The sequence below is a fragment of the Gadus morhua genome, chromosome 12 (genome assembly GCF_902167405.1).
Source record: "Gadus morhua chromosome 12, gadMor3.0, whole genome shotgun sequence".
NCBI classification, from domain to species: domain Eukaryota; kingdom Metazoa; phylum Chordata; class Actinopteri; order Gadiformes; family Gadidae; genus Gadus; species Gadus morhua.
The window spans coordinates 5885621-5911585 of NC_044059.1; the positions used below are offsets into that span (position 1 = coordinate 5885621).

A 25965-nucleotide genomic window follows, 5' to 3' on the forward strand; every position below is an offset into this window, starting at 1 on the left:
TCTTTTCCTCCTCTTCTTCTTCCTCCTCCTCCTCCTCCTCCTCCTCCTCCTCCTCCTCCTCCTCCTCCTCCAGACTCCATGAGTTTGACGAGCAGGTGTCGGCGGTGCGGGAGGGGATGGCGCGGGTCGTGCCTGTACCCCTCCTCTCTCTCTTCACCGGCTATGAACTGGAGACCATGGTAAACACAGTTTGTTTGTCTGTGTGCGTTTGTTTGTTTTCTGCCCGAAAGCCTCGGCGCTCTCTCACGTGTTCAATGCTCCCATAATATCAGCCGTGTCCATTTCTCTTACCTTTTGCCCTTAACTCACCCTGTTCTCCTACCCCCTACCCTCTCCCCCAACTCACCCTGTTCTCCTACCCCCCCACCCTCTCCCCTAACTCACCCTGTTCTCCTACCCCCTACCCTCTCCCCCAACTCACCCTGTTCTCCTACCCCCTACCCTCTCCCCCAACTCACCCTGTTCTCCTACCCCCTACCCTCTCCCCCAACTCACCCTGTTCTCCTACCCCCCCACCCTCTCCCCTAACTCACCCTGTTCTCCTACCCCCCCACCCTCTCCCCTAACTCACCCACTCTCTCCCCTACCACACCCCCTTTACCTTTCTCCTCCCTCTTCTCTTCTACACCCCCCCCCCCCCCCTCCCCCACCCTCTCATCTACCAAACCACTCGCTCCCCCACTCTCGGCCCTACCTCACCCTCTTCTCTACCCCCACCCTTATTTACCCTACCCTCTATCCTCTTCTACCCCCTCTCTCATCCACCTCTCTCCCCCATACCACACCCACCCTCCCTCTCCCCTTACCCGTCCTCTCCCCCCATACTCCCCTCTCATGTCCCCCACCCACCTCCCACCTCCCCCCCTCCCCCTCAGGTGTGTGGCAGCCCGGACATCCCCCTCCACCTGCTCAAGTCGGTGGCCACCTACAAGGGCGTGGAGCCCACGTCCCCGCTCATCCACTGGTTCTGGGAGGTGATGGAGTCCTTCTCCACCACGGAGCGCTCGCTGTTCCTCCGGTTCGTCTGGGGACGCACGCGCCTGCCCCGCACCATCGCAGACTTCCGGGGACGGGACTTTGTTGTACAGGTGAGCCCACCGGTGGACGTTGCCTGGGTTGTCCGGGTTTGTCTGGGTTTGGGTTGCAACACTTTTAAAAGCTTTCCGGTTATCTTCCATGACGATCCCTGCAGGTCAAACACTTATCACTAAGATAATTGGCCAAATGCCTACGGTCGTATTATGAGGAGTCGTCTCTTGCATCGAAACACAAAGGAAAGTGCCGTTATCAAGGTCTGTTCAAAAGGGTTTTGGATGGTTTTGAAAATGGTAAATGGACTGCATTTATAAAGCGCTTTTTTGTAGGGGCCACCCAAGGCCCCATTGCCTGACAATCACCCATTCATGCACACATTCACACACCGACGTTGACGGCTGTCGCCTTACACCATGTAAGGCGACAGCCAGCATGTCGGGAGCAGTTAGGGTTTGATGCCTTGCGCAGGGACACCTCGACGCTCAGCTAGGAGGAGCCGGGGATCGAATTAGCAACCTTGCGGTTACTTCCGGGTCACTTGACCAGAGGGGGCGCCATTCCTAACGTTGGATTCAGGGTTTTGTCCTTTAACCACTGGACGGCTCCAGGTCCAGGATATCGGAGGCACTGCCGTGTTGTAACTCCAGCTTCTCCCTTAGCCCAGCCTAATATCACTCACCACCTCTGGCCGCCAATTAGCATAACCTCCAGATGGCGGAGCCCAAATCCAGAGCAGGTCTCCCTACATTCAGGGTGTGAAATGTCAGCCTCTGCTCTTTAAAGGGCAAGCACATGTTACGTCAAACTACAGGGACCGTCCTGAAGCAGCACCGCCAGTCAGTAGGCATCACCTGGGCTGAGTTGGCCATCACAGGTGTTATAAAAGAAAAACCCAACAACAGTCTTTTTTCCATTTAGGGGCTATGATGCTGTCCAGGCTTTCGCTCTCTCCCACAAAGCCACTCCCTATCACTGAAATCTAACTGGGGGGGGGGGGGAGGTTGTAGCCAGAATTGTTTGTTGACGTTAGAACTCTTATAAAGTCTTCCCCTGCCTGACGGACCTGTCTTCTGCTTGTCCTGATTGGTTTCCCCCCCCCCCACCCCCTTAGGTGCTGGACAAGTACAACCCCCCGGACCACTTCCTCCCGGAGTCATACACCTGCTTCTTCCTGCTGAAGCTTCCCCGCTACTCGTGCCGGCAGGTGCTGGAGGAGAAGCTCAAGTACGCCATCCACTTCTGCAAGTCCATCGACACGGACGACTACGCCCGCATCGCGCTGTCGGGCGAGCCGGCGGCCGACGACAGCAGCGAGGACTCGGACAACGAGGACGCCGACTCCTTCGCGTCCGACTCCACGCAGGACTACCTGACAGGCCACTGAGCCCCCCCCCCCCCCCCTCGGCGTCTGAGGTGGAGGGCAGCCATGTTTATAAGATCTGAAGTATGTAGTTATGTATGTAAACACGTTTGTCGTACACGTGTTGTAAACCAAGCGAGCAAAGAGGGGGGGGGGGGGTGCTCTCCCCCCTCTGAGAGCACTCTGAGCCGCAACAGGAAGTTGGACAGGAAGTTGGACAGGAAGTGGAGATGTTGGAGACTTTATGAAGTTCTTGGAGCCGCCACGAGGATGAATGATGAAGATGTCGAGGATGATGATGATGTTATTGTTGTGTTTTCTGAAAAATTATGTATATTAGAGTTTAAAATAGCATAGAAACTCACGCCAAGAACTGCACTAGCCCTCTCACTGGCTCCTAGTCTGTACATAGAAATCAACGTGTGATTAAGACAAATATAAGTAGAGTTATCGATTACGTTCATGGCGGGGGTCTCTATAGAGTTCCTTTTTTTTTTAAACGACAACATATAAAGGGGTTTGTTTTGTCCTTCAGAACTGACTAGCGGGTTGTTTTACAAATCCTGTACCCACCATCGACCGCCCTCATTACCTATGTGCACTGTCTCCATGACTAATGTATATATAATATGATTGTGCCATGTATTCACGAGAAAAACAAAGCTCATTCCGGTGTAATCAATGTTAATATGTTTCTGTGAATAAATTTAAATTAAAAGAACATGAACTGTGTTCGTTTGTATTTCTTGATGTCTTCAAACTGCCCAGGTGGTTTCAAGAATTCCTTATATTACAAAAACGTTTAGCCTGTATGGATCACATTAATGCCTCGGCCTATCATTTGGGAATAAATGGGATGGAAATCCGCAATGTATCTCCTTGAGTATATGTTACGTGTGGATTAAGCTTGGCCTGACTGTTAAAATGCGTGCTCGTGTGTTCGACAATTGGGTCACAGGTTTATTTCAGTCGGCAGGCCTGTCTTGCTTTCTACTTTGGGTTTTTGTTTTCCTCCGAATACTTATTTCTGCTCCCTGAAACACTCTTAAATGTCCATTTGTGGCAATATAACCACCATAATCATGGATGAATGCCCTAAATTAGCCGATCCTGTTACATCTGTGTTTGTTATGTGGGATTACAGAAACCAAGCATTAAGCGCATAGCGCGCCAATCTGTCGGCGTGCGAACCGGATCGCTCCAGTGGGTTTCCAGTGTATCGTTAGTGTTCGCCCCTCACGTGCTGAAGGGGGAGAACCTGATGTCGGTACGTCACCCTGGGCTCAGATCTCCTGGTACTGTGAGTCTCGTGCTGGAGCTTGGACACGCGTTCCTCCGAGTGTGTAATACCAGCCGCGCCTAATAGGCCTATGGTGGTGTCTTTTCACCAGCAGAGTGGTTCAAAGATCTCCTCACACACGGTTGAGCAAGGGAGAAGGAAATATAACAGGACAGTTTAATTTGGCTTAACAATCGTAAGCATTCTTGGGAGACTAAGCTCTGCCCCCCCCCCCCCCCCCCCCCCCCCCCCCCCCCCCCCCCCCCCCCCCCCTCTCTCACACACACACACACACACACACACACACACACACACACACACACACACATACACATCCGTTATAATGGCAAAAAAGGTACATTATGGTGAGTGTCAGGTGATTCCAGTAGGCTACAGTCTGGTCTGGGAGGGAGGCTTGGTCCGTACCAACCCTCTCCTTCTAGGAAATGTTTCGTAAGCCCTTTGAACACAGCTGGTCACGCGGTCACATTCCATCCCCTAGACATAGTGGAACTACTGCCATCCAACGGCTTTATCACTGCATTATCTTTTGATCATGTGTTATTAAGTTGCTATGGTTCAATCATAACCTATGACGTTATGTCTTATTTTGTAATCAAAATTAGGTAGTTCTACGCAAAGTATTTTTTCTCGCAATCTTTTTATCATTTTTAATAATATTATGGTTATGAATGTAGGCCAACTCATCCTTCAACAACAATAAGGGACCGTTGTTATTCGACATAGCTCGAGGAAGTGCCGTCAGCTGCACAGTTCGTTTCGTTTGCACGGTGCACCTAACACTGAACAAGTAGCTGACGGACAGAGACTCCCGCATGCAGTCGCATGATGCCTGCGCTCGCACCCTACATAGTGCAACGCGCGCACCGTCCCCGTTCATCGTCCCGCTGCGCCTGGCCGCCTTGTGATCTTCTCCACTCAAGCCTCGATGTTCATCTCTTCCCCACGTCACGAGGTCTCATTCTCTGATGCTGCTGGTCACACACACACCGGAGGCAGTAGGCCTATCCATATATTGATGAATAAATCTGTTTCAAGCTGTTGTAGCCAATCGGCTGAACGGCACTCAAGATCGCTTTTTTAGATGGTTGGTTATTTTTTATTTTTTCTATATTAGCCTACTTTGCGAACCAAAAAATGTCAATGGACAAAATGTACCAACACACTGTTTCTATTTTACATTTTATCATCCAGGTACATAAAAGTGTGATTCACTCTTTTTCAAGGGTGATCTGATCTAGACTTTCACATTTTCAATAACGTGAGTACTTTTATCCATTGACAAATAATTTGTGTGGGGTATTTGTGTTAAACCGCACTAAGCCTTTAAACCAGAATTCTCTCTTTCTTCTTCAGAGGTTGTTGGAGCCCCCTGGCACCGCATCACACTATCTGTTGGTCGTCCATGTGACGCCACAAGCCCTTTTCGAACCCCAGCCCACATTGTTGTAAGTACAGCTGGCCAGCAGGTGACCTGAGCACCTCAATAGAAACGATTGTCTCTGCTTTCTGCTCTTCATGAGTAGGGGAAGATGAGCATACGCCAACAGACTGGACTGGTTGAGCTCCATTGTTTTAGGCAACAACATTTGGTTGTTGCCTATGTTGGTTCAAATTCTTGGTGATGCGAAACCGTATAGAAAATGGAAGCAGAAGATATCTGTTTGGACATAAATATTATAAATATTCAAACACAAACACTGTCCGGGCAACTCAGCATCTCAATCTGATTAAAAAAAAAAAAAAAAAAAGACTTGAGCCCTGACCTTCGACCTGTCTGACCCCACAACACCCTAAATCTCCTTAGCAATGTCAAGTGACGGATTTGGTTTGTTAATACCATGACCTGCCACTCCGTTGCCCTAGCGAAGCCGTTCGTGAACAGTTTACGTTCACACACTCATATTCATGCTCGTTCATGTTTTGTTGTGGGAGGAGGAGGGGAAGGAGGAGGGAGGAGGAAAGAGGAGGGGGAGGCTTGGGGTTTCTTTCTAAGTGTCAGGAGAGGATGTGAAACAAGCCTGCTGCCTATTCCACCACTGAAGCCCTCTCTCTCCCACCTCACTGCACTGGCTCTCCCCCAGGCCACTGACCTGCTGTTCCTCCAGATATACGGCCGAGGAGCTGGTTCCTTAGGTCTCTGAGAACGAGCAGCAGCAGGAGACCCACACACGGCCTCCGTCCCCACTTCAGACCACCTATAGGCCTTCTCCAAGACCTCCACACAGCCACCAAGGCTCATGGACTAACTCAAGCCTCCAAATTCGGACTACATACCAGGCGGTAACCCTCCATCACGTTATCATTAGTATTTTTTTATTTAAACCTCCCTATTTTTTTAAACCAAGATCCTTTTTTTTACCTTCGACATCACCATCATCATCTTCCTCGTTTGTACCTCATCACATCCCATAATAATATTCGACTTCAAAAACACAGACAAGGTATGATTCTATTTTTCTCTTTCTGTGTACGTCTATCATTTCTAGTTCACTAGAAATCCACTTTGCATGCTGTCCAGCTGTTTGTTTTTAGGGGTCCAAGCCAACAGGTTGGATCCCTATTGTTTTTGTAAGGATTTTTCTTTTTATTAGGGGTCCAAGCCAACAGGTTGGATCCCTATTGTTTTTGTAGTGTTTATTATTATTATTATACTTACCTCCCTAAAAGTGTGCCCACAGCCCAAACCGTAAATGGTGCCGACACGCCAATTGCATGACTAGATCCAGATCCGTGGGGACTACGCAGACGACAAAATCCAGACATGCCGGCCACTAGGTGGCGCTATACCAAGGAATACGCGTTTGGGGCTATAACTCCCACACCGAACCTCCACAGTCAAAAACTTGTACGCGCATATGCACTGGAGTCTGCTGCATCTTTTGGCATAGGCCACGCCCATTTGCGTCTAGAATTTTTTTTCGCAAAATCGCGAAAACCGCAAAATTGTTTTTTCCCTACTCCTCCCACATTTCTTGTCCAATCGACACCAAACTTTGCACACGGCATCTTCAGACGCACACGCAAAGAAAGCTCGAACACTTTTTTGATCCGACCCTCGACGACGAAACGGTAGCGTTTTGAACATTGGTTTATTAGCTACGTTTTACGCCGAAACGCGAAAATTCTAAAAATACCAAAATTAGACATCGGATCAAGCCCAAATTTTAGACACATGTCGGTGTTACCCTTAATGGCGTTCAATAAAAAAAAACGGAATTTTTCGCCATTAGGGGGCGCAATAAACGAGGAAATTGTATATCTTCTAATTGGCCAGAGGAATGTTCTTCAAACTATAAGGGAACCATCAAGGGGCAAACCCGAGTCTATATAGAAAATATGGCCAAGAATTATTAATGTGGGCGGGAATTATTTGGCAAAGGAAAATTGTCTTTGGAAAATGTCGCCACAGGGCGGCGCCAAAAAACGACGACATTGTCTATCTCCTATTTGGCCAATGGAATGTTCTGAAAACGAGTTTTAGGCTATAACTCCCACACCGAAGCTCCCACAGTCAAAACCTTTATATCCACAGGTTCAGGGTAGCGTTTTGAATACTTGCTTCGCGTTGTGCCGGCGAAATGCACATTTCTTGTCGCGTTGTGCCGGCTAAATGCACACTTCTTGGACCCCTGCATAACTGCTTGCAGTTCTAGTTATTAGGGGTCCAAGCCAACAGGTTGGATCCCTATTGTTTTTGTAGTGTTTATTAGGGGTCCAAGCCAACAGGTTGGATCCCTATTGTTTTTGTAGTGTTTATTATTATTATTAGGGGTCCAAGCCAACAGGTTGGATCCCTATTGTTTTTGTAGTGTTTATTATTATTATACTTACCTCCCTAAAAGTGTGCCCACAGCCCAAACCGTAAATGGTGCCGACACGCCAATTGCATGACTAGATCCAGATCCGTGGGGACTACGCAGACGACAAAATCCAGACATGCCGGCCACTAGGTGGCGCTATACCAAGGAATACGCGTTTGGGGCTATAACTCCCACACCGAACCTCCCACAGTCAAAAACTTGTACGCACATATTCACTGGAGTCTGCTGCATCTTTTGGCATAGGCCACGCCCATTTGCGTCTAGAATTTTTTTTCGCAAAATCGTGAAAACCGCAAAACAGTTTTTTCCCTACTCCTCCCACATTTCTTGACCGATCGACACCAAACTTTGCACACGGCATCTTCAGACGCACACGCAAAGAACGCTCGAACACTTTTTTGATCCAACCTTCGACGACGAAACGGTAGCGTTTTGAATATTGGTTTATGAGCTAAATTAGACGTGGAAAATCAAAAATCCAAAGAAATCCAAAATTAGACATCGGAACGAGTCCAAATTTTACACACATGTTGGTGCTAACCTTAATGTCGTACGATAAAAATTTCGGAAAATGTCGCCATTAGGGGGCGCCATAAATGTTGAAATTGTATATCTTCTAATTGGCCAAAGGAATGTTCTTCAAACTATGAGGGAACCATCAAGGGGCAAACCCGAGTCTATATAAAAAATTATGGTCAAGAATTATTAATGTGGGCGGGAGTTATTTGGAAAAGGAAAATTGTCTTTGCAAAATTTCGCCACAAGAGGGCGCAAAAAAAACGACGAAATAATACATCTCCTAATCGCCAATGGAATGTTCTGAAAACGCGTTTTGGGCTATAACTCCCACACCGAACCTCCCACAGTCAAAACCTTTATATCCACATGTTGTTCACGGTAGTGTTTTGAATACTTGCTTCGCGTTCTGCCGGTGAAACGCACATTTCTTGTCGCGTTGTGCCGGCGAAATGCACACTTCTTGGACCCCTGCATAACTGCTTGCAGTTCTAGTTATACTTACCTCCCTAAAAGTGTGCCCACAGCCCAAACCGTAAATGGTGCCGACACGCCAATTGCATGACTAGATCCAGATCCGTGGGGACTACGCAGCCGACAAAATCCAGACATGCCGGCCACTAGGTGGCGCTATACCAAGGAATACGCGTTTGGGGCTATAACTCCCACACCGAACCTCCCACAGTCAAAAACTTGTACGCGCATATGCACTGGAGTCTGCTGCATCTTTTGGCATAGGCCACGCCCATTTGCGTCTATAATTTTTTTTCGCAAAATCGCGAAAACCGCAAAATTGTTTTTTCCCTACTCCTCCCACATTTCTTGTCCAATCGACACCAAACTTTGCACACGGCATCTTCAGACGCACACGCAAAGAAAGCTCGAACACTTTTTTGATCCGACCCTCGACGACGAAACGGTAGCGTTTTGAACATTGGTTTATTAGCTATGTTTTACGCCGAAACGCAAAAATTCTAAAAATACCAAAATTAGACATCGGATCAAGCCCAAATTTTAGACACATGTCGGTGTTACCCTTAATGGCGTTCAATAAAAAAAACGGAATTTTTCGCCATTAGGGGGGCGCAATAAACGAGGAAATTGTATATCTTCTAATTGGCCAGAGGAATGTTCTTCAAACTATAAGGGAACCATCAAGGGGCAAACCCGAGTCTATATAGAAAATATGGCCAAGAATTATTAATGTGGGCGGGAATTATTTGGCAAAGGAAAATTGTCTTTGGAAAATGTCGCCACAGGGCGGCGCCAAAAAAACGACGACATTGTCTATCTCCTATTTGGCCAATGGAATGTTCTGAAAACGAGTTTTAGGCTATAACTCCCACACCGAAGCTCCCACAGTCAAAACCTTTATATCCACAGGTTCAGGGTAGCGTTTTGAATACTTGCTTCGCGTTGTGCCGGCGAAATGCACATTTCTTGTCGCGTTGTGCCGGCGAAATGCACACTTCTTGGACCCCTGCATAACTGCTTGCAGTTCTAGTTATTATTATACTTACCTCCCTAAAAGTGTGCCCACAGCCCAAACCGTAAATGGTGCCGACACGCCAATTGCATGACTAGATCCAGATCCGTGGGGACTACGCAGACGACAAAATCCAGACATGCCGGCCACTAGGTGGCGCTATACCAAGGAATACGCATTTGGGGCTATAACTCCCACACCGAACCTCCCACAGTCAAAAACTTGTACGCACATATGCACTGGAGTCTGCTGCATCTTTTGGCATAGGCCACGCCCATTTGCGTCTAGAATTTTTTTTCGCAAAATCGCAAAAACCGCAAAACTGTTTTTTTCCCTACTCCTCCCACATTTCTTGACCAATCGACACCAAACTTTGCACACGGCATCTTCAGACGCACACGCAAAGAATGCTCGAACACTTTTTTGATCCGACCCTCGACGACGAAACGGTAGCGTTTTGAACATTGGTTTATTAGCTACGTTTTACGCCGAAACGCAAAAATTCAAAAAATACCAAAATTAGACATCGGATCAAGCCCAAATTTTAGACGCATGTCAGTGTTACCCTTAATGGCGTTGAATAAAAAAAACTGAATTTTTCGCCATTAGGGGGCGCAATAAACGAGGAAATTGTATATCTTCTAATTGGCCAGAGGAATGTTATTCAAACTATAAGGGAACCATCAAGGGGCAAACCCGAGTCTATATAGAAAATATGGGCAAGAATTATTAATGTGGGCGGGAGTTATTTGGCAAAGGAAAATTGTCTTTGGAAAATGTCGCCACAGGGCGGCGCCAAAAAACGACGACATTGTCTATCTCCTATTTGGCCAATGGAATGTTCTGAAAACGAGTTTTAGGCTATAACTCCCACACCGAAGCTCCCACAGTCAAAACCTTTATATCCACAGGTTCAGGGTAGCGATTTGAATACTTGCTTCGCGTTCTGCCGGCGAAACGCACATTTCTTGTCGCGTTGTGCCGGCGAAATGCACACTTCTTGGACCCCTGCATAACTGCTTGCAGTTCTAGTTATACTTCCTTCCGTTAAAGTTGGCCCACACCCCAAACCGTAAATGGTGCGGACACGCGAATTGCATGACTAGATCCAGGTCTGTGATGTGTACGCAGACGACAAAATCCAGACATGCCGGCCACTAGGTGGCGCTATACCAAGAAATACGCGTTTGGGGCTATAACTCCCACACCGAACCTTCCACAGTCAAAAACTTGTACCCACATATTCACTGGAGTCTGCTGCATCTTTTGACATAGGCCACGCCCATTTGCGTCTATAATTTTTTTTCGCAAAATCGCGAAAACCGCAAAACTGTTTTTTCCCTACTCCTCCCACATTTCTTGACCAATCGACACCAAACTTTGCACACGGCATCTTCAGACGCACACGCAAAGATGCATTGATCACTTTTTGGATCCGACCCTCGACGACAAAACGGTAGCGTTTTGAATATTGGTTTATGAGCTAAATTAGACGTGGAAAATTAAAAATCCAAAAAAATCCAAAATTAGACATCGGATCGAGTCCAAATTGTACACACATGTTGGTGCTAACCTTAATGACGTTCGATAAAAATTTCGGAAAATTTCGCCATTAGGGGGCGCAATAAACGAGGAAATTTTATATCTTCTAATTGGCCAAAGGAATGTCCTTCAAACTCAAGGGAAACCATCAAGGGGCAAACCCAAGTCTATATAGAAAATATGGCCAAGAATTATTAATGTGGGCGGGAGCTTTTGGCAAAGGAAAATTGTCTTTGGAAAATTTCGCCAACAGGGCGGCGCCAAAAAACGACGACATTGTCTATCTCCTATTTGGCCAATGGAATGTTCTGAAAACGCGTTTTAGGCTATAACTCCCACACCGAAGCTCCCACAGTCAAAACCTTTATATCCACATGTTGTTCACGGTAGCGTTTTGAATACTTGCTTCGCGTTGTGCCGGCGAAACGCACATTTCTTGTCGCGTTGTGCCGGCGAAATGCACACTTCTTGGACCCCTGCATAACTGCTTGCAGTTCTAGTTCAATTTCTTTCTATACTTTCTACATAAATAATTGTTGGATCAGGTTATTTGGTAACCTTGGTTGCATTGGATCAATATTTGAATTATAATTCCCTAATCTTATCCAACGTGATTTTACATCAGAAAACCTGTCTAATATTAACAAAGTTTGACAAACTTTAGTAAAAAAAAAACGTCTGTCAATGCTAAATGCAATCGTTTCTTAAATGACAAAATGTAAATGCAAATACAGATACACTGTGATGAGATGTCATAAGCTCCCTTCTTGTTTGCCTAATTTCTCGGTCATAACTCCTGCCAATAACTCGGCCACAAACATTAGAAAGTGACCGTCAACATAGGGTGAAATCGGGTGATGACATGCTAATTTCCACCAAGATAATTGAATAGTTCACAGATATTATCAAAGACCAACAACAACCACCCCAACCCCCCCCCCCCCCCACACACACACACACACACACACACACAAAAACACACACACACACACCCTCAATTACTTGCTTGCGAATCACTGATTCAAAACCCTTCCGTTCGAAACCGTGTCTTGTTGAATTAAAAAAATAAATGATTCGATTTGAGGATGAGAGTGCAGAGGGACACAGTAGAGAGAGACAGTATAGAGAGGAAGACCGTAGAGAGAGAGACAGTATAGAGATGAAGAACGTAGAGAGAGACAGTATAGAAAGAGAGTCAGTAACAAGAGAGAGACAGTATAGAGAGGAAGAACGTAGGAGAGACAGTATAGAAAGGAAGAACGTAGAGAGAGAGACAGTATAGAAAGAGAGTCAGTAACAAGAGAGAGACAGTATAGAGAGGAAGAACGTAGAGAGAGAGAGAGAGAGAGAGAGAGAGAGAGAGAGAGAGAGAGAGAGAGAGAGAGAGAGAGAGAGAGAGAGAGAGAGAGAGAGAGAGACAGCATAGAGAGGAAGACCGTGGAGACAGGACCTGCATAAAGAGAGAGACAGTAAAAAGAAAGACAGCATAAAGAGATGCAGTCGAGAGATTGATTTTTTGAGTCAGGACCTTTTTTTCTTTTTTTTTCATTTATTCAGATAATCATATTTTTTTATATCGAATTTCCCGAACAAATCTAGCAAAAATAAGTAGTATTATCACTACGTTGCAGAACTGGAGATCAGGCGGGATCGCATCATTTCTAGCAGCTGAGCGCAAGTTATTCAGCTAAGCCCTGTAACGGGCCTCTCGTGCACCTCCTGACAGATCGCACACTCACTAACTCTCTCACACACACACACACACACACACACACACACGCACACACACACGCACACACACACACACACACACACACACACACACACACACACACACACACACACACACACACACACACACACATTCACTCAGATACAGTATACACAGACACACATATTCACTCACATATACACAAAGACACACTCACTCACAGAGACATACACTCACTCAAATGCGCACACACACACACAGATACACACATGCACACGTACGCACATATGCACTCACTCACACATGCAGGCACACGTACACTCACACACACTCACACAGACACTTACAGAATACTTAAGCTAATGAAGCTAGCTGATTAGCACTTAAAGGCACTCCAATGAGACGCCGTGCATCTTAGTTTCTCTTTCTTAATGATGACATGACGTAGACATCACTGTGTCTTCTCCATTATGGTGATCTGAGCGGGCAGGGCTCAGCCTTCCAATCACTGATAATATCAGATACAAAGTCATCGTCCTCGTGTTAAACAATACACATCTCTTCTTGTCCGCAGTCCGGCATTCGTATCTGGTTTTATGATGTAGTGCGAGCAACCAAATCAGTTGGCTCCTTGCAGCCTTTCTCTTAACATACAAAAAGACAGCAATGAAATACCCCTTTGTCTGCGTGTGTGCTGAAGGCTTAACTTAAACTTTGGCTTAGCCTTCTGTAAGGGCCCAACCTCCCAGGGGCCCGGGAGGCCGGCCCCATAACATGAATTTAGATTTTCCAGTCCACTCCATTCTGTCCTTGTATAACAAGTATTTGTTTCTGTATTTCATTTCAATAAAGTACATTGAAAAATGTTAAAACTAGCTAATTGGTAGACCTCGTCCCATACCTTCCTGTCTATCTCACTACAACCAATCAGAACGCCCGGTTTATCCCTGCTCCAGGAAGGAGCCATGGTGTACCTGGAGAACACCAGCAACCTGGAGCTGGAGATGACCCCCGGGGCGGGCCAGGGCCATGGGGCCCGCGGCGGGGACGCGGCGGGGGGGAACTTCGGCGAGCTGCGGCTCCTGGAGGGCTTCTCGGAGCGCCGCGAGTCCCAGAAGCTCCAGGGGAACGCCGCACCCGAGCCCGGGTCCTGCGCCCTCCACGTAGACGGCTTCGGCGCCGCCCGGCAGGAAGACGGGTAAGCCCCCCTCACTCACCGTTCTGCCCTATGTGCACTGCACGGATAGATGGGTTTTCTGGGTGTCCTGAGCTTTGAGTCATGTTTAAAGGTGACGTATTATACCACCAGGTGTGAGCGGGGTTAGCCGCTAAAAGACGTTTGGAAAATCTGCCTCTTCTGACATCACATGTATGACGGATAGATGAGCGACGTTTGCTACAGGCCACTGGGTAGGCTGGTAGACTGATCTACCCAGAACATATCTAGGTGAACACGGCCACTTGTGATGTCAGAAGAGGCACATTTTCAAAACGGCTTGTAAACGGCGATTCTCACTAACGCCTGGTGGTATAATATGTCTCCTATAAATCTCTTTGTAATTCAGATGACTGTCCTGTACTTTCTGCTGTGACACTGGAATTTCCCATCTGGGATTACGTATTCCACTCAGTTTATGGTTACAAGGGCTTATGTGTGTTTTTCACTTCTTGTGACTGGAAGTATGAGAGAATGTTATTATTTGGTACACATATTTGTGTGAATATCTGAGTGAATGGGTGATAATCTGGTGCCCGTGGTTTGTGACGTTATTGGGTTTAATCTCCGAAATCATTTTCTGATTCGTTGCTCTGAAGCACACAAAGTGAAGTGACAATAGTGGTCTTTGTATCCTCTTCCGCAGCCTGTGGTCTCAGTGGCTTGTTTAACTAATGTTTCACATGAAACGCTGAGCAATAAAACCATCATTGTCCATCGTGGTGTTGAGCATTTCCTCTGTGCAGATCTAGACTTTACACACGGCACAGAGCAGCTGACCAGACAGACAGACAAACATACAGACAGACAGACAGACAGACAGACAGACAGACAGACAGACAGACAGACAGACAGACAGACAGACAGACAGACAGACAGACAGACAGACAGACGAACAGACGAACAGACGAACAGACAGACGAACAGAGAGACAGACGGAAAGATACAAACAAAACACAGAAAGGGAGAGCCAACTCACAAAGACGGACAGAGAAGGAGTCCATCAGACGGAAAAAGGAACACCCAGTCAGATAGACAGACAGGTAGGGAACAGACGGAGGGAGGGAGGGAGGGAGGGAGGGAGGGAGGGAGGGAGGGAGGGGAGGGCGGACAGACCTATGAAGCTTGTGATGAACAGCATTTGATCTACTGGTTTGCTGACAACTCTCTGCTAATCTCTTCAAGGACAACATCAGACCGTTTACTAGTGATGGAGAGAAAGCGAGACAGAGAGAGAGCGAGATAGTGAAAGAGAAAGAGAGAGAGAGAGAGAGAGAGAGAGAGAGAGAGAGAGAGTGAGAGAGAGAGAGAGAGAGAGAGAGAGAGAGAGAGAGAGAGAGAGAGAGAGAGGAGAGAGAGAGAGACACAAAGAGAGAGAGAGAGAGAGAGAGAGAGAGAGAGAGAGAGAGAGAGAGAGAGAGAGAGAGAGAGAGAGAGAGAGAGACACAAAGAGAGAGAGAGATAGTACACTGACAATGACTAGAAGTTTGTATATTTACATCAATGTTTTATGCCTGTGTGTGTGTGTGTGTGTGTGTGTGTGTGTGTGTGTGTGTGTGTGTGTGTGTGTGTGTGTGTGTGTGTGTGTGTGTGTGTGTGTGTGTTTGAACGTACACATGTGAGCTTGTGCGTACAAATGGATGTGTGAATGTGTGTTGCCTGTCACCACCCAGTGTGGCTTAACCTGCTGACCCCCCCCCCCCCCCCCCCCCCTGCCCACACCTCCTCACCCGCCCCATTGTGTGTCTCTGACCTCCATCCTGGCAGCTGAGTGACCTACTATTTCCCCAAACAAAGATGCTGTTACTGTCGTATTTGTGATTGTGGTTTTAACTGGTCTTAGGTCTGGTTTTAACTTGGCTCTGTAACTTTGTGTTGTTCTCAGACACAGTTTCAGCGTGGTGAATATCCTCAAAGGGAAATCAAACCAGGGCAACATCACAGAGAGATCCCCGCTGCTGAGATTCTCTCAAGATGAGAGGTGAGTAACCGAACAAAACATTTTACATAATGCAATTTTCTGTCCACTTCAAAACATGAAAAAAAAAAAAAACATCGAATTGTTAGCTTTATTATCTTTTCGGATGACGAGAGATTAAATATTAGATTATACTTGTGTTGGATATGGATGGAAATTGAATGATTACAGCAAGACAAATTGACTGATTCAATGCAATCTACAACTCATAAGGTCAACCTCGTATTATGGGATGTCGTCTGTTATTAATATTATTTTACCAACATTCAAAACCCTTAAGTCCACGACCTTTGACAACGTCGAGAAAAAAAAAGAAGAAAAGATTGAACCTAATCCTCAACAAACATCAAAATGTTAACACTAAATATGTAAATGTTAATGTAACAAATTTTTTTGGACAGTCATGGACGGTTGTTCTCGGTGTGTTTCCTCAGTATGACCTACATGACCGTCCACGACCCCGACTACGCGGGGGAGGCGTGGGGGGCCAGCGGCGTGGACGTGGAGAAGCGCTTCCGCCTCGGCAGCGAGGTCAACAGCCTGTCCCTGTCGCGGTCAGCCTCCTCGGAGAAACACGACCCGCTGGACTTCAGCCTCAACCTCAAACTCATCAGCAACGTCAAGTGAGACGGCGCGCGCCTGCTCCACCTCTTAACGGTGACATATTATACCGCCAGATGCGAGTGGGATTAGCCGCTACAAGCCGTTTTGAAAATCTGCCTCTTGTGACATCACAGGTGGGCGTGTCCACCTAGATGTGTGCTGGATAGATCAGTCTACCAGCCTACCCAGTGGACTGTAGCAAACCTTGCTAATCTATTCGTCATACATCTGGGTGGACATGCTACGATTTCAGAAGAGGCAGATTTTCTAAACGGCTTGTTACGGCCTATCACAGTCACACCTGGTGGTATAACATGTCCCCATTAAATGTTACGGGATGCACAACATAATTTATATTGACAAGATTGTTGTTAATTTCTTACAACAACGGTTGTCTAGAAAGTCAGCTTAAATGAATAAGGTTTGATCTAAACATTTTTTTTAATAATTATTTTGTACATTCTCCTCCTAACATCAATGTGGTTAGCATTAGATGTTCATTTTTCATGACATATGTACATCGGACCCATTGGCGCCACTACAGGTTCCAATGAGAACTGCACGAGTATGTTGTTTCCTCACTTCGGTGGTTCTCTTTCAGGTGCTGCTTCAAGATCTCCAAAGTCACCTGCATGTTCGTCATCGTTGTGCTCTGCAGCGTAAGTTCACTAGTATGTGTACTGTACCTGTCATAATATCACGAGTTTATGTCCTGTTAATGAGAATCCTAGGTTGGAAGTGGACATTTATTTCAGTGCACATTGGAGCAGTGAGTGCCAATCTCAGAACCCAAAACATTTTTGAATAGCCTGAAATTAAAATCTCAAACTAATAAACGAATGTAAACACAAAAAACGGCTCTGTATAAGATCATAGAGCAATAAAAAAAACAGATATATTTTGAGTGCAAAAAAAATTGAATTGTAATGAACTGTAACTGATTAAATCAATAACGATATTGGCCCCAATTTGGCGCCGCCGTGTATGATCCATAGTTGTAGTTAAAGTGTATGGCCTGCCCCAAGTGGCACCGAATCAGGGCCGATATCATTTGATTGAGCTATTTCATCAGTCCATAAAGTACGCCACATTTGAAGAAATCTCGAGTTCATGACATAGGGGTTAATAAGTGTTAGGCTTTGTTAGTCACAGAAGATTTAACAGCCCATAATAACCTGTTGCCACTACAGTCCTCAACTGCTGCTCACTAATTAGAGAACATTAGGAGTAGCTAGCTGCCCGTAAGCTTCCAGATGGAAGTATGAATGATTTGGTGTTGTTCTCCAGTTGTTCTTCAGTATGTATCCTGACAGAGACAACCCCACAAGGATGCTGGCCGTCTCCTCCACTGAAAGCTTCTGTATCCATCCATCTACTCTTTCTTCCACTTGTACATTCTATTAATTATTAAGACTTTTGTCCAACACACGTTTTCCATTGTTTACAAACCAGAGAACCCAAAACTATTTTTTGTGATGTCATATTGAAGAAAAAAAAAGGGTTCTTAAGACATATTGATGCGGAAATTGATGCGGAAATTGATGCGGAAATTGATGCGGAAATTGATGCGTTCGGGCAAAAGCTTTAAGGCATCAATTTCTATAATTGACTGTGTTGCTATCATCCTGTATTTCATTGAGGCAGCTCGATATAGAGATAGACAGCTCGATAGAGAGATAGACGGCTTGATACCAGACAGGATGTGTTTACAGACAAACATATTAGCAACCAGCTCTATACCAGACAGGATGTATTAGCAGACAAACGTATAAGCAACCAACTCTGTACCAGACAGGATGGGTTATGGACAGACAGAAAGACTCAACATATTGTTCTCTAAAGCATCGTGACCACCAGAGGCCATCCGTCCACTTCTCCTTGACCTCACCATGTAGTAATGAACATGACCGATTTCCGTGACAACGCGCTGCTGAAGCTGCAGGTGGGCGGGCCCTTCACGGGACGGATGGTGGATCCGACCAATCAGGAGTTCATCCTGGTCCAGGTGGAGCAGACAGAGGAGGTGGGGCCACGCAGGAGGAGAGGCCAACAGGTAACCAATAGAAACCCTTCCCTTCCTGAGACTTCCTGGTCCATGGTGTTATTTGAATGGCTTCTAATGAGAGGACATGGCTACTTTATCTTGCATGTTGCTAAAGCTTTTGGGACAAATTTAACACAATTGACATTGTCCTTTGTACCCGACCAGGTGATTCATAACTGGACCATACCGCTACACAGCGAACGAAATGAGCAAGTCCTCATGACGAAGACGTTTGAAATGCTCAGCAGGTACCAGCATCCCATTGATAACATCTAACCTGATGACCAGACTGGAAGCTGGTCATCAGTTAAGATCAAGTTCAAATATAGTTAAATTCAAATATAATTTAAATTAATTTCAAATATAATATAACTACCCCCCCCCCCCCTGGGGCTGCAGCGGGCCGGTGGTGGTGAGTGTGCAGGCTTTCCTCCAGGACAGCTCGGTCGTGCCCCTCTCCCTGACCCACCAGGCGCTCTACGTCAACGTGGAGACGCAGGTTGCCATTGCGGCCTTCATCCTCACCGGGGTCTACATCCTCATCATCTTTGAGGTGAGGGGTATTCACATGCACACGCATGCATGTACACGCGTGCACATGCACTCACCCACGCAAACACACGCACATCACTCACTCGCTCACTCACATAAACACACACACACACACACACACTCACACTCACACTCTTGTAAGCACACCGAACGCAAACACACACTCACTCATTCACTCATCGTTTCACACACACACAAACAAACACACACACACACACACACACACACACACACACAAACACTAATACACACAAACGCACGCTTAGAGGCATGTGCACATATGCAGACACATGCACGTAAACATGCACAAACAAACAAACCACATGAACACACACACACACAGACACACACACACACACACACACACACACACACACACACACACACACACACACACACACACACACACACACACACACACACACACACACACACACATAGGTAAGTGTGAACAGTCCCACTACGTTGTGTGTATTTAGCCCTTCATCACAGTGACCGTCTCAAAGGGCTTCCTTAGCCTCGATTCAACTTTCAGTAGAAAGAAGGAGCCAAAGGCTTAAGACAATGTGTGGCATAATAAACAATTTACCTTGTCATTAATATCATCAAAACAGCAAAGTGTTAGAAAGTTGATTTTAGTTAATATCATTATGTTTAGTGTCTCCTCCCAGTCTCTCCTCCCAGATAAACTCTGTCATGTCGTTGATGACGAGCAAAGAGCATGAATAGATGAGTAAAATATATATTTTCTTATTTAGGATGGCACTGATATAAAGACACCTCAGTCATTATTTAATATCACAACCACAGTTATTTCAGATTAATGAGGTCTTAATGAATTAATAATCAGAGGAAATTACTTTCTACTTCTAGTGAAAAACCAAAGAGGTCAACGGTGGCTTCGTTCTCTCAGACCAATTACGTCAAGATTGGCTCCTTCAAAGCAAGTTAGCGGGTTCTAAACGAGATATGAATTTGTGTGCCATCAGTCCTGAAGCTGTTAGGTTAACTACGACACATTACTGTTCTGCTCACAATAGAATAAAATCAATGAGGCCCTTTGGGGGTAAATCTGACAAAGCTCTAAGCTCTTTATGTAAATGTGAAGAGATTTTTTATAAAGGAAATAATAATTCAATTTTAATTTAATTTGGTTGCACACTCTTTTTCTCTGAATAACATAATTGACAGTACCGTTTTATAACAGGCTGAGCAGGACAAGTAGGACATCCAAGGTATATAGAGATCTCACGGCGCTTACCCTTTTACTCGTTTAATTACTGCTCTTAGAGCAGTCAGCCCTCCATGCACCTGTTCCCCTCTGTTCAACCTACCATCCTCTTTTAATAACCGGTAATTACGTGAGCATATACTTTGGTGAGTTAACTATGGTATAAATTGTGGCGTTGACGGTTACAGGCAGCTCTCGGCTTCTATACGGTCTTGGAAAAAGGTCCTCAAAAGCCCTGAACGAACACACAGGTCTGCGAAGTGAGACGGTGGGCAGCGCGTCACCCTGAGATGTTCCACTAGCTACTTGTGCTCATCAGTGTGCACTCCGCGTGCACTCTGGGTCACCCTCATTAACCCCTGGGCAAAGTTTAAACATGCATCTCTGCACACTGTGTGTGTGTGTGTGTGTGTGTCTAGATATCCACTCTGTGTGGTGTGCGTAAGCGTGTTCATACGTACCTAGATATACACTTTGTGTGAGCGTTTGCGTGTGCAAGCGTATCTAGATATGCACTTTGTATGTCTGTGTGTGTGTTTGCGCTATGATATGCGTTTTGTGTGGGTGTGTTTGCGTGTGTGAGTGTATGTCTGAGAGAGTAATAATCCCCAAATGAAGTTGTTTTTCTGTGTCGCATTTTAATGATATTCTAATGATATGCGAGCCTACCTGCTCTTGTGAAATATGAAATGTGTTTTTGTTTGATTTGCAGGTCGTCCATCGCACTCTGGCCTCCATGCTGGGCTCCCTGGCGGCGTTAGCTGCCCTGGCTATCATTGGAGATGTATGCTATACACTGTTAGATGAGCTATTAGCTATTACAGTTACATTATGGTATCGTAGCTAGCTAATAGCTATGACTGATATATTATGATATTACTGTTATACTATGGTCTAGTAGCTAGCTTATAACTCTTACTTTTACATTATGTGTTGTAGATAGTTAATAGCTTTTAATGTTATATCACGGTATGGTTATTTTTATTTTATAAAGCATTACGCCGCTACACACACATACAAGTGATTTGAAGACAGAGTCTGTTAAGGTAGCTCTGCAAGACCCCCTCTGGTGGAAGAGGCACTGCTGGGTGATGAAAACACGTCAGTAACTGTGATGCTTGTGATTTGAAGGCATGGCGGGAAAGGGGCCACCGATACCCAGTTATTAACATTCATAACAGTGCAAATGCAAGGGCTTTCACCATATGCTCAATATGACTGATTTGACCCCTTTGGGCAATAGGTGGGCGCTAACGGATGTGTGTGTGTGTGTGTGTGTGTGTGTGTGTGTGTGTGTGTGTGTGTGTGTGTGTGTGTGTGTGTGTGTGTGTGTGTGTGTGTGGTTGTGCGGTGTCTTTGTAGAGGCCCAGCTTGGTGACAGTGGTGGAGTGGATCGACTACGAAACTCTCGCCCTGCTCTTTGGAATGGTGAGAAGAATGAGAGAGAAGCTTTTCACTGATAAACTAAAACCATATATCTACTAAACATCTAATCACGACAGCGTGTGTTTAACAAGACAGTTAGCACTAGTTAAATGGCAATACAACTATTCATATAGTTGTATTGCCATTGTATCTAGGCCAACCATAAATTGCATAAGACTATTTTCCTGCTCAAAATAAAATGTCATAAATCAATGTATCTACTTGAACCATCTCCTTAATATTTATGTATCTTCTACAAACTATTTATCTCATATAAAAAAAGTATTTTTTAGTATTAAATAAGTATATTAAATAATATGTTCTTTATTGTCATTAACGGTTATAACTTACGCCTTACTAAGTTTCATTACATTATTGTAGAGGTTGATCCTGCCATAAACCCCCTTAGTGGCTTTGCTGGGCTCTGCATACACATGGGACACCGGGGCAAGATGTTACCGCCAGAGCGTAGAAGCAGGTGGTAAATGCTGGAACTCTCCCAGAGTATGTGTGGTGAGGTGGGTTTTACCCTGTGCGCCTTGATTATTCAAATGCACCCCAGGTGTGCAGCCTCAGCCCGCCCCAGAGTGTAATCAGCCTCAATCGGGCCAGGTGAAACCAGGCCCGAGTGATGGCTTAAACCAGCCATCAACCACAGTCACTCCACATCAAAATCTAGATTTTATCATATTATTGTGTTTTATTATTGTTAAGCATGAATAGAGGGATGTACCCTAGTGTTCTGAGCGAGTCTCTGTCCGGTCCTTAGCAACCGTCTCCCTCACTCTTCTGTCTGTTTTCATGGCGACTGGCGCCAGTGACCTTTTCATGATTTCGAAGCTGGTCTCCATGGAAACAGGAAGCGGAGCACTTACCATACACTATCAAGTCCGCTCTGAAATAGATGAGTATGTCCCGCAAAGTAGCTCAGAGAATCAGTTTCCCGGAAACACAAGGTTTAGTTTGAGTTCATTATAGTGTGTTGTGTTTGCTCTACGGTGGTTTGCGCACACACGTACACAATCACCGAGACAGACGCACACACAGGTACACATATACACACCGCACACACACTCAGATACATAAACACAATTGCCCACCGACAGACACACGCACACACACGCGTACACACACACACACACGCACGCATTGCACAACATCATTAGAAGACAATTATGTGTGACTCATCTGCAGGTTGGCTGGCGGATCGTTCTTATCTGTTAAAAGCTCTCGGTCTGTCCCTTCTCTCTCTCCGTCCCTGCTCTCGTTCTTATCCGTTCAAAAACTCTCTGTCTGTCCTATGTCTTGTTCCGATCTGTTCAAAGCTTTCTCTCTTTCCCATCTCCTCCTGAAATAGTTTCCCGGGGGTCCATACTGAACAAGACAGCATTGAAACCTTTATTTAAAACATAACATTATTTCGTTATTCGTAGGGTTAGAGTGACGACGGATGCAGAATTTAACTCAATACCCTTTCCTTTTCACAGATGATATTGGTGGCCATTTTCTCAGACACAGGCTTTTTTGACTACTGTGCGATGAAGGTGAGTTCAGTTGGAGTTCACTCAAAAACTCACTTCCTCCATCAACCTCAACCTCAACCAAGCATTTTTGGCACAAAAAGGTTGGCCTCAATCTTGATTGCTAGCAAATGCTCGTATTCATTCAAATCCCATTCCAAAATGGAAATTATGTTTGTTTATTGTGGGGCACTTGTCTCCTGAAGATTGGGGTCCAGGGGAATATCACTTTGGCACGCATAGGCAAATATGTGCTTTCTGAGCTGTTGTTGAAAAAACACAGTAAAAAATTAGACTTTTGCAATTTAGAATAGAAGAGAATACAACTAGTGGAAAAAAAGCCCCCCATGGTATAAACAAACCGGTTATTTAAGACCATTAGAGGCATAAGTATACAATACCATAGTCAAATAGAAACACACATTAACGGTATGTGAGTTTTCAGCATTTTTGTGACAGAAACTGTCATAAAAATATGTCGGAGCAAACTCCTAAAAATCACCTAAACACCTTTTCCACCCATCCTAGGTTTTGAGACGCTGCGGAGTAGCCATCAGGGCCGATTGGTTCTGACATGTGACATCACAGATTTGCCTGTAAACCATGATGTTTGGGCGGGACAAAGTGCAGGAGGGATTGTGATCTGATTGGGCGTTGGGGGAGGCTTCTGCAGTGCTCCCATTGATCAGGACGTCCTGCCTGTCTGGGCCTGACGTAATCATGCGTGTTGAATTTAGAATGTGTATTACCTTGGTTTTAGGCACTTGACTACAAATCGGGGATTGCTAGAGCTACTCTGCGCTACTCTTTTCCAGTTGTTTGGATTTTAGAAACTTGCATGTGCAGCACTTGAACTTTTTTTTGACTTTGCTCCGATATTGATTGTGGTGCTTTGATTTGTTCCCAACCTTATTTGTAAGTCGATTTGCATGAAAGCCTCCGCTAAAGTTGGGCCACTCAATGAAAATGCAATCACAGCACTGTGGTGGTGGGTTGCTGGGCCGCCGGGCTGAACAGACGACGGCCTGTGAGTTCTTGAGGGCTGAAGCTCAGTGAATAAATTAAAGGTGCCCGAAATACGATTTTAAGGACCCTTAGTTTTGTGTAATCGGTTGCCAATTTACAACCCTCAGATAGTAGCATAGCATGATTCCCCAGCCCTCCGTCAGCTATCTACCTCGGTACAATCAAGACAATTTAGATCTGAGTCTGCTCCCGGCTCATTTTGGACAAATCAGAGCATTTACCTGCATTGCCTTGCCACTTCTCAATTGCCGAGGGAGGGAGCAGAGAGGGAGGCAACGTGTGGATTTTGGAAGTCCTGCCCTCTTCTGCTCTTTTCTGCTCTCTCTTCACAACTGTTACATCTGACCCAAAGCAGCTTTGAGAGAGCAATGCTCTGTGTCTCGGGCAGGCCTACCAGCAGTTTACTCTCTCTCTTTACAACCGTTATATCTGACCCCAGCAGCTTTAAGACAGTTACGCTCTGTCTCTCGGGCAGGCCTAACAGCGGTTTGCGCCCTCTCTTTACAACTGTTACGTCTGACCACCATGAGTTTTAACGCAGTACTGCTCCGTCCTGTCCATCTCGACAGGCCTACCAGCTGTCCCGAGGAAGAGTGTGGCCCATGATCATGATCCTCTGCCTCATTGCGGCCATCCTCTCTGCCTTCCTGGACAACGTCACCACCATGATGCTGTTCACGCCCGTCACTATCAGGTAGTGCCAGAGAACACAGAGTGAACATATGCTAAAATGAGTTAGAAGGTGCTTGAAAATGCCAAGAATGCATTGAGAGAACTCCGGAAAACGAGAAGATGGCAACCATGCCATTTGACACTATGGAACGCTAGAACATTCTAGAACATGCTATGAGACACTATAAAACGCTAGAACATCTAGAACATGCCATTGGAGACTATAGAACACTAGAACATTCTAGAACATTCCATGAGACGCTATGGAAGGCCAGAACATTCTAGAACATGCCATGAGACACTATTGGAAGGCTATAACATTCTAGAACATGCCATAAGACACTAAAGAATGCTAGAACATTCTAGAACATGCCATGAGACACTATAGAAGGCTATAGCATTCTAGAACATGCAATGTATCATATTCAATCAGCATTCAATTTGGGGTCATTGACTGGTTAGCAGCAGCAGGTTAGAATAATGTGAAACTAATTTTCCTTATTTCCTGTCTTGGGTTAATAATAATCCAAGATAAGATGATCACTATAAAGTGTTATGATGCTTGAGATAAGGTGTTATGATGGTTGAGATAAGGTATTACGATGATTGAGGTTAGGTGTTATGACGGTTAGGTGCTCAAGTTAGTGTGAGAGAGTTAAGTAAGGGGTTTTTGTATTGTTAATAAGCGAAGGATCTCGGGGAAAGGCCATGCATCCAGGGAATGAGAAAGAAAAAAGTGAATCTAGGTCAGACACGACAGAAGTTGATTTGACCAGAGCCATGAGCCACACAATTTATACGGCAATGCTTTTGCCGAACAGGGCGATGCTATTTAGAGAAAGGCTTTCAGGGTCGGCTCTAAACTGTACTTCTGTATTTATTTCCCTGCTCCTCGCTGCCATGTAATCAGAGCTGAAGAGTCTC

The 25965-nt window shown here is 45.5% G+C and overlaps 2 protein-coding genes across 6 annotated transcripts in view; both read left to right on the forward strand.

Moving 5' to 3' along the window:
• Positions 1-3127, forward strand: part of herc2 (HECT and RLD domain containing E3 ubiquitin protein ligase 2) — a 67327-nt gene extending 64200 nt beyond the window's left edge. For all 5 annotated transcript variants that reach the window (XM_030371983.1, XM_030371984.1, XM_030371985.1 and 2 more), the window contains exons 89-91: positions 74-179; positions 876-1088; positions 2147-3127. In XM_030371983.1, the coding sequence (XP_030227843.1) occupies positions 74-179; positions 876-1088; positions 2147-2419 (592 nt within the window). In that variant the 3' untranslated portion in view covers positions 2420-3127. The remainder of the gene's footprint in view (positions 1-73; positions 180-875; positions 1089-2146) is intronic.
• Positions 3128-5681: 2554 nt separating this feature from the next.
• Positions 5682-25965, forward strand: part of oca2 (oculocutaneous albinism II) — a 51197-nt gene continuing 30913 nt past the window's right edge. Inside the window, exons 1-13 of the mRNA XM_030373455.1 lie at positions 5682-6139; positions 13731-13972; positions 15876-15971; positions 16403-16591; positions 17173-17230; positions 17859-17931; positions 18467-18624; positions 18781-18863; positions 19015-19168; positions 21111-21182; positions 21761-21826; positions 23311-23367; positions 24939-25063. Coding sequence (XP_030229315.1) covers positions 13740-13972; positions 15876-15971; positions 16403-16591; positions 17173-17230; positions 17859-17931; positions 18467-18624; positions 18781-18863; positions 19015-19168; positions 21111-21182; positions 21761-21826; positions 23311-23367; positions 24939-25063 — 1364 coding nt within the window. The 5' untranslated portion in view covers positions 5682-6139; positions 13731-13739. The remainder of the gene's footprint in view (positions 6140-13730; positions 13973-15875; positions 15972-16402; positions 16592-17172; positions 17231-17858; positions 17932-18466; positions 18625-18780; positions 18864-19014; positions 19169-21110; positions 21183-21760; positions 21827-23310; positions 23368-24938; positions 25064-25965) is intronic.